Source organism: Egretta garzetta, unplaced genomic scaffold (genome assembly GCF_000687185.1).
Source record: "Egretta garzetta isolate BGI_Z169 unplaced genomic scaffold, ASM68718v1 scaffold190, whole genome shotgun sequence".
Taxonomy (NCBI): domain Eukaryota; kingdom Metazoa; phylum Chordata; class Aves; order Pelecaniformes; family Ardeidae; genus Egretta; species Egretta garzetta.
The window spans coordinates 739,245-747,741 of record NW_009258272.1 but is presented as its reverse complement, the minus strand read 5'-3'; the positions used below and the strand labels follow the sequence as shown (position 1 = coordinate 747,741).

The following is an 8,497-nucleotide window of genomic DNA, read 5'->3' as shown; positions in this document are numbered from 1 at the left end:
TGCTGTCCCCAGGGTGGCCCTGCTGTCCCCCTGCCCAGCCCTCCAGGGTCAGGGCCTGGTGAGTCTATTTCCCCCTCATTCCTTGGGTTGCATTTCTGTTTCCAAAGCTGAAATCTACAACCTCCGCCCAGAAGACATTTACCTGGTGCATGACGACCTGGACAAGGCCCTGGGCAAGGTGGCGATCAAGCTGGGAGGCAGTGCAAGGTATGGGCTGGCCCCAGCTCTCTGGTTTTGGGAGCTGGTTCGAGGCCTTGCCGTGCCCTTACAGGCATGGGGGCCGTCCCTGGCCCCGTCCCACCAGCCTGATGGTGCTTTTAGCCCCAGCACTAGCCCTAGGCCCGATCCCAGTTGCAGAAGCAATAGCCAGCTGTTTGGGCAGCCTCCCCATTCCCGCCCTGGCAAGAAGAGCAGGGAGCCTCCTGGAAGCGGCTGTGGGCTGGACCCATCCCATTGGCAACACCACATGGGCTTTTTATAGCACTCTGCCTGCCCCAGCGCCAGCTCCTGGGTCAGCCCTGAGACATTTACCCTTCAACCCTCAGACATTCAGTCTTCCACTGCAGGCCAGGGCAGGGTTGGTGCTGGGTCACAGCGCTTGGGCACACATGCACCAGCTGCAGCAAGAGCTGAGACGCGCAGAACGTGCTGTCCCAGCCCCGCTTCCCTTCATCCTCCCAGCCAGCTGCGCTCAGCCCCAGAGGCTGGATGTTTCTGTGGAGCCAGGGCACGGGGCCTGCAGCCCCTGGCTGGGACCACATCCCCAAGTCCCTGCAGTGAGAGACCCCAAGACCATACTGTGGTGAGGGGGTCTCTCTTTTGGACTAACCGTGAGTTTTTCTCCTTCTCTCCCAAGGGGACACAACGGGGTCCGATCCTGCATCAGTGCTCTACACTCCAACGTGAGTGGGCCTCAATGGAAGGGGATCAATCCTGCCCCCACCTCAATGCATGGCTTGTTGTTCCCCCCACTCCCATTCTTCCAACTCCCCTCAGACAAACCCCTGCTCCCTTTCCTCTCCCCCCTTTTCTCCTTCCCCTCCTTCCCTCTGCTTCCCTGAGGGCTGATGTCAGTTTGGCTGCCGTGGAGGACATGGAAACAATTAGCTCGAGCAGCTCTGCCAGGCCTGGCAGGAGCCTGGGATCTCAGCACAGCCCAGCAAAAGCCTCTTCCAAAATCATGTTTCTTGGAGCAAGCACTCAAAACCACCTGGAAAACATGAGAGACTGTTCCCTCACCACCCAGCCCCACTCGCAGCACTGTCCCCTTGCCCCAGTGCTGTCTCTTCTGGGCCTGTGTGGTGAAGCTCCTCCAGCTCTCCTTCTTTCTCCCCAGGAGATGACCCGGATCAGGGTCGGCATTGGGCGGCCAGAGGGTGAAGTTACAGTGTCCAGCTATGTCCTGGCTCCATTCAGCGCCGGGGAGCAGGAGAGGCTGGAGCAGGTCCTGGCTCAGGCGGTGCCCTGCCTGCTGGAGCACATCCTGGGGAGGAGAGCACCCGCAGGGGAGCCAGGGGACAGGGGCTGACACAAACCCCCCGGGGACCTACGTGGCCGATGGATGGAGCGCTGTGGGCCCGTCAGGGCACCTGTGGTGCCAAGCAGAGCTGGCACTGCTGGGCAGGCTGGCTGAGCATTGAAGCAGCCCTAGTCTGTCCCCACGCAGATGCCCCTGCAGTGGCTTTATACAGCAGTTTGGCACAGAAATTAAATAAACCCTCACCCCTGGCTCTGCCCTGCTCCTGTCCCTCTCCCCTGTGCCGCCCGCCAAACTCTGGCTGTCCCTGGCTCTCTGTGACTTAAATCCATGTTCCCATCCCTGTTCCGCCAGCCCAGGTTGGAGGGAAGCTTCCAGTGGGAAGGGGGGAACAAGGGGAGCATCTTCCACAGGATCCAAAACCACTTTGGCTTTGTTGAGAAGTTGTGGAAAGCACGAGTCACCTGGAATGGTGACTGCTCCCACCAAGCTGCAGCAAGTATCAGGGCTGGCTTCATAGCTTTTGAGTTAGGTGGTTTTCAGCCAAACCCTGCTCCTTGCCCATGTCCCATCAGGTGCTGGAACAAGCGCTGGGACCCTTGCTGGGTCACATGTACTGCAGTGCTGCTGCCTCTTCCTTCCTCCACTCCAGCTGCCGGCTCCTGAGCTCCTCCCATAGCATTGAGGCTACCTGCAACCAGGGGACAGGCAGGGAAGCAAAAGTGTCCCCAACCTGCCACCACCTCTCCATGGACCCTGCTGCATCGCCCGTGCCTGTACTGGCTGGGACCCTGCAGTTGCAGACCATGCACTTGGCCACCTCCCTTCTCCCTGTTCTCCAGCAGATCCACTCGGATCTTCAGGTCCTACGTGATCTGCAGCCAGTGGATTTCCTTCAGGAGGTCCCTGCTGTAGTTGTTCAACCTGCCCTGAATGATGATCTCCTGGATCATTTGTTCGGTGGTCTCAGCCATCCCACTGCAGGTCTTGGCTACTGAGGCTTCCACCCGCTGCTCCATCGCCTTCATTAAGCTGTGGGGAGAAGAGGGGCGCAGCCTCCCAAACCCTGGGTGAAGGCAGCAACCCACCGTCACAGGGCTGACCCCAGCAGTCACTCCAGGGCCAAAGCCAGCTGGCAGGCAGGGGTGGAGAGAGGCGGCAGCTCGGCAGGGAGCTCACACTGCCCCAGCTCCCCCAGACTGGGGCTAGTTGCCATGTTTTTAAGGAAATTGCTCCTCCGCCCCAGAAAACCCTCAGTTTTCAACCAAACATCGCCCTGCTGAGGAGCTGAGTTTTAGCACCAAACAAGCCCAGGCTCTTGGAAAGCAAACACCCTCCTCCAGAGCTGGCCACAAAGGTGACAGATGCCGGAGCCCAGCAGGACTCTGATGCACATCTCGGTGCTCAAGCTGGTGTCAGGCTGTCGGTCCCAAGGCCAAACCTAGCGCCAACGAGGGAAATAGTTTTCATCAGTATTCCCAGGGGAGAGCTGAGCTCCACGGAAATGCCACCCACCTTTCACCCTTGGACCCCAAGGGTGAGCTCCAATCTCTGTCTCACACCCCACCTTCCTCCCTTCCTTTCCCCATTACAGATTTCATTCCCAAAGCAATCCCCAGCTGGGGGAACCGCCAGACCCTCACCACCGCAGCTCCGAGGTGACCCCGGCAGGGTACATCCTGGGGACGCTTTGTGGGGCGATGCCACCTGGCAGAGCCAGCACCCGGCACGTCAGCTCAAACACGGTGTGCTTTAATCCTCCCTGGGCTTCAGCCCAGACATGGCACAGGCAAGGGACGAGCCCGGCTGGTGGCAGGAGGCTGCGTGTGCCACTGCGGGAGCCAACCCCCGGCCTGAAAAACACTCCCCAAAGTCCAAGCTGGTGGGGGACGGCAGAGTTGGCATCGCTCAGGGCAGTCCTGGAGATGTGTCCTCAGCAGAGACGGAGCACAGCGCTCCCCTGGTCCCTCCATCTGGCAGGGAAAGGGCTCTCCGGGAGCCCTCTGGGGCAAATCCTGCCTTGGGTGGATCCACCACGTGCAGATTCGAAGGATGCTGGGGGGATCTCTGCAGGGCAGCGGCACCTCTCAAGTGGGAGCAGGCAGGATCAGGCCACAGGCCCGCAGAGGTCCCAGCTGGGTCACAGTCCCCCCTCCCTAAGAGGCAAGGATGCAGACATTAGTGGTCAAGGCAGAGGCAGCCCCGACGCATTCACGCCTGCAGGAGAGGCGGTGGGAGGATTGTTTTCCAGCCTCCCCCAGTCTGGCTGCTCCCAGGGAAGGCTCTGCTGCCAGGACAAGCAACCTCAGACAGGGAAAGTCTGACCCGGCATTAACCGTGGTGGTGCTGCCTTAGGGCTGAGCGAGTGCGGGTGCTCGCCTGCCTGCACGGTCACCCTGCGGAGACACGGCCCCACGGAGACCCATTTTGGGGAGGGGGGGGAGCAAGCAGCACTAGGGCGAAACTTTCCCCTTCGAGATGCCCCCAGTTATCTCCAAACTAGGGTGACTTTTGCAGGAGGCAAAGGAGCATTGTCCATTCCTCGCTTGAGGGGCTAGGGAGCAGCATGGACTCAGGGAGTGGCAGAACCTGGTCCCCTGGTCTCCTCCAGCCCAGTGCAGCCCCACGTGGGGCATCTGTGTCCCCATCCCTTTCTCCGCCTGGAAGAGAAGGTCTCGTCCCTTTGGGATGCCTTGAGTCTGATGGGGAGAGCTGGTGCCACATGGCAAAAAGAAACGAGGTACCCGGGACACATCCGAACATGTCACTCGCAGGGAGATGCTTCCCAGCTGCTCTGTCCCCCGTCCCCGGCACCACACGCCTGGGTCCCATGGCCTTGCTCACCGTCAGAGCTCGTCGTGGGCTGTGGAGCGGAGGTAGCCAGCACCGCCCCGCGAGTCCCTCAGCGTCTTCTGCGAGCCAGCCCAGTCAGTCTTCTTGGTGTCATCATCCCAGATGGTGGAGGTCTCGGTGTCACTCAGCCAGTTGCTGTCCCCAGCGTAGTGGGTGGGATAAACCAGGAGGGGGTGAGCCGAAAACACCAGCAGGTCCCGGGGGGCGAAGTGCCGCTTGTAATCCTCACTGAGGAAAGCAGAGTGGACCCAAGAGGACAAATTGGCTTACAGAGCATGGCCCAGTGGAGGAAAAAGGTGGGAAAAGCATACTGACCACCTGGGGAAGGCACCGCGCAGGGCAGGTGACGGGGAGGGACACGGGGTACCGGGGAGGGGGGGCAGGGAAGGCAGCCAAGCTGGGGGGCTGCCCTGCACCATTGCTGCCTGCAGAGCCTGGCTGGGGAGGGACCACAGAGGGGATAGGACCTGTCTCTCCCCACCAGCCTCGGTGGCATGGGGCCGGCCCTGGCACAGCGGGGGTCTCCAGCACAGCATCGCGCCGGCCTGGCCCCACTGGCCCCCAGCCAGGGCTGTCTGGTCCCGTTATCCCGGCGAGCATGGGACTCCCAGCTGCTCCTGGTTCACATCCAGAGCACTAATCCGCCCCTCTGTCCACCTCCAGCCTCCCTTTTACAGGCCTAATCCCTCTGTTTCACCATCCTGCTTATTGGCTTTCCCACCCCCCTCTCCTCCGGAACACCCACCCGCCAGCACTTGCCCACCTCCTCGAATTGCCTCCCCCTCCCCAGACACAGCCTTGCTGCTGACCCCTGCCTGGGAAGAGAGGCATGGAGGTGCCCCAAGATGGGGCCGAGACCGACAACCAGGGGCAGGGGACCACACAGCCCCCCAGCACTGGGGCGCAGGGGCCTGCTCCCCCCTCACCACGGGGCCAAGACCCCCCTGTGGGGCCAACATTGAGCCCTGGTTCTGTCCCTGCTGCTGTGCCCCCACCCCACGCTGGCAGAGGGCCATTTTCCAGAGGCCGGCAGCCAAGCAGCGGCCGGGGGGGGGAGAATGAGCTCATGCTACAGATGTTTTCCTCCAGCATGAGTAATGCTGGGGGGGGGGGAACAGGGTGGGACGGTGACGGCGGAGAAGACACACATGCTCCCTCACTGGCATGGCTGTGCCACTCCACCAGCACCCCTCCTGCAGCCCCCACTCCTTACTTGGGGTGCTTGTCATACATGATGGGCAGGAACTCATCCACTGGCAGCATTTTGGAGAGGGGCTCTGCAGCCAGCACGCCCCAAGGCCCCCCCCCCCCCGTCCCCCCGGCCCCTGCCCCTACATGAGGTCCCAGTCCTGCTGTGCTCCCTCTAGCTCCTCCATCAGCCGCCGCAGCCGCGCCGGGAAGGCAGCCTCAAAGCGCACATCATCCTCAAAGATGACTGACCGTTCCAGCCCCCGGGACGCAATCTGTAGGGAGGGGCCAGAGGTGCAAACCCATCCCAGCATCATGCTGGGCCATACTGGACATACTGGGTCTGTTCACCCCACCGAACAACCCTCTCCCCAGGTCCTCCAGAGACCTGGTGATGCTTACAGGGTCCCTGCCCTGTGCTGGTGGCCCGTAGGGACCCCATGGCCCCATACCTCCTTCCAGATGTTGTAGTGGCTGAGGAAGCAGCCAACCTCACCCTTGGTGAGCGTGCGGCCAGAGAAGGGGTCGTAGTATCCAGGGAGCAGGTCCACCCCCAGCACCTTAATGTCGCTGCTGTTGAGGGTGCTGCAAGGCAAGGGGCTGCATTGGCAAGGCGTCCCCCCCAGCCACCCTCTCTCCTCCCCAGGGTGACGCGGGGGGCTTGCAGACCAGGGACACACATCCCCACAGTCACCTCCCATCCACAGCATCTACCACCCGTGGGGCTATCTCCAACTCCTGCAGGGACGCCAGCATGCGCTGGCGCCGGTCCGGTCTCCGCAGCAGGTTGATGAGGAAGATCTGGGAAGGAAGGAGAGAACCCCACCACGGGGGCATGTTGTCATGGCGGGGGACACAGCCTGCCTGGCCACCGCAGGATGGGCGACAAGGGGCTCAGCAGAAGCCCATGGCAGGCTTTGCCCTTTGCCATGGATGGATGCAGCCAGAGGGACGAACAGGGGGACACGGGGGGTCCATTGGGAACTCACCTCATCAAAGCCCATTTTTGTGAGTGGCTTGGGGAGAAGGGAAATGTGCCTGGAGCGCTGCATGGGGGGGCCATCCACTGCAGAGAGAGAGGACACCCCTTCAGCGGAGCCTGGACCCCCCGGGCTGGGAACCAGGGCCAACAGCCCTGCCCCAGGGACTGGCACCAGGTCCCATCACTCCTGGGGTGGGGGACACCTCTGGGACCTCGCTACCCATGGGCGCTCACCCATGGCCTCCAGCGTGAGATGCACAAAGTTGGCGCGTTCGTCCTCCAGCGTCTGGTGGGCCTTCACAGGGACATTGATGTAGCCGAAGCGCTGCTGGTTGCACACATGGACCTCCGCGCCTGCCAGGCAGGACGGCTGAGCACCACGGCCCCCCCCAAACTTCCCAGTGCTCCCCCCCAGGCTCCCAGCCCTCACCAGCCGCCTGGCAGGAGTAGGCAAAGACGATGATGTCATCGAAGGCCCAGGTGTAGTTGGGATGGGGCGGGTAGAAAGCCAACTGTGATGTCTCCTCCTTCCGCAGGTCTATCAGGAAGGTGGCATAGACCATGGGGACAGCAAAGCAGCCCACCTGCTGCCGGTTCTTGGTGGGGAAGTAGTCGGCTGTCCGGCGGTAGTACCCCTGCAGCACACCAGTGATACCTCCGTGGTGGGGGGCTCTTTCAGAATGGGGAGGGTCCCCTTCCCTGGGGCTTTCTGGGGACGTACCTGGGGCGTGATGCCACACCAGAAATTGGAGTAGAAGGTCTGTGAGTCCAGCATGGGGGCCACCACTGACTTGTTCTGCGCCATGAGAAACTTGAGGGTCTGGTTGTTGGTCAGGATGCTGTCGGTATCCACAAACTGGAGGGGACAGCACAGGTCCTGAAGGCACGGGGACGCCCACCTCAGCCCCCACCCTGCTGACACCCTGTGTCCCTTACCAGGATGTAGTCTGCCCGCTGCTCCCGGGCGTAGGTGAGAGCCTCCTGCTTCAGCTTCATCAGGTTTTCATAGCGTTTGTCACTCCAGTGCTTGGGCCCGAGCTCATCGGGGTAGGAGCTGGGCGGGGGGGGAGGCAGGGGTTAACCCCGCTCGCTGGGAACGCACAAACTCGGTGCAGCCGCCTGTGCCAGGCTGAGTCAGCCCAGCTCTGCCTCCCCGCCAGCTCCTCCGAGCAGTGTCCCCACCGGGGAGTGGGGTACTGCTCCAGGAGCCCCTCGTAGCCCACACCCGTCCCCCCCAGCACCTCCCAGCCTCACCTGGGCTCCTCCTGTACCTTCCAGGCCACCGAGTGGTAGTCCTTCCCCACCGCCCCCAGCCACTCCTGCAGCATTGCAGTTGTGTTGTCCGAGTTGTGGTCCGTTGCACACCTGGGGTGAGGGGACATCAGCCTCTAGGGTCCCTCCCCCCACCAAGGGACACTAGAAGCGCTCCTGGGGCCAAGAAGCTGAGCCAGTGACGGACTCGCTCGGGAACGTAACATGTAATTTGAAGGAACCAAGGCAGCACTGGCAGGAGGGGGAATGCAAACGGGTAATTTTTTCCCCAGTGCCGCCACTGGCCAGGCTGTCCTGCAGCTTTCACCCCCACCATGTCCCTACAGCCTGGCGGCAGACCTGGCTGTGGTCTCCCCATCCCAGCCCTGTGGCTGCCCACCACGAACAGAAGTGGCTTCGTCCTCCCACCCATGCACCCCACAGCACCCCTGTGCACCCCACTGTGCCCTGCAGCTCCAGCAGCCAGGGGAAAGGCCCCAACAGGCAGCAAAAATCCCCCTCCCCAAACCTTCCCTTGCTATGCACAGCCGTCATCCCCAACTCTCCCACCCAACCTTGCGACGATGTTCACGGGGACCCCAGCACAGAGAGAGCTGAGCCCCACGTGGTACTGGGGCAACACCCAAGTCCCCACACTCCCCAGCACCGTTGAACCATCAAAGAGCCCTGAGCTGCGCCCCAGGCATTGGTGTCATGGGGACCCCCTGGGACACAGACAAGGCAGA

The 8,497-nt window shown here is 62.1% G+C and overlaps 2 protein-coding genes across 2 annotated transcripts; one reads left to right on the top strand and one right to left on the bottom strand.

Moving 5' to 3' along the window:
* Positions 1-97: 97 nt before the first annotated feature.
* On the top strand, positions 98-1,574 carry PTRH1 (peptidyl-tRNA hydrolase 1 homolog; the record flags this gene model as incomplete). The annotated part of the gene is made up of 3 exons (XM_035890338.1): positions 98-207; positions 857-902; positions 1,337-1,574. Coding segments are annotated over 3 exons (348 nt in total), but the record flags the coding sequence as incomplete, so codon positions are not given.
* Positions 1,575-4,323: 2,749 nt separating this feature from the next.
* CERCAM (cerebral endothelial cell adhesion molecule) lies at positions 4,324-7,858 on the bottom strand. Its single transcript, XM_035890190.1, is given in 11 exon segments — positions 4,324-4,558; positions 5,544-5,667; positions 5,670-5,793; positions 5,971-6,103; positions 6,213-6,319; positions 6,508-6,584; positions 6,735-6,854; positions 6,931-7,135; positions 7,222-7,356; positions 7,437-7,554; positions 7,755-7,858. Coding segments are annotated over 11 exon segments (1,452 nt in total). The 5' UTR covers positions 7,829-7,858.
* Positions 7,859-8,497: the final 639 nt, after the last annotated feature.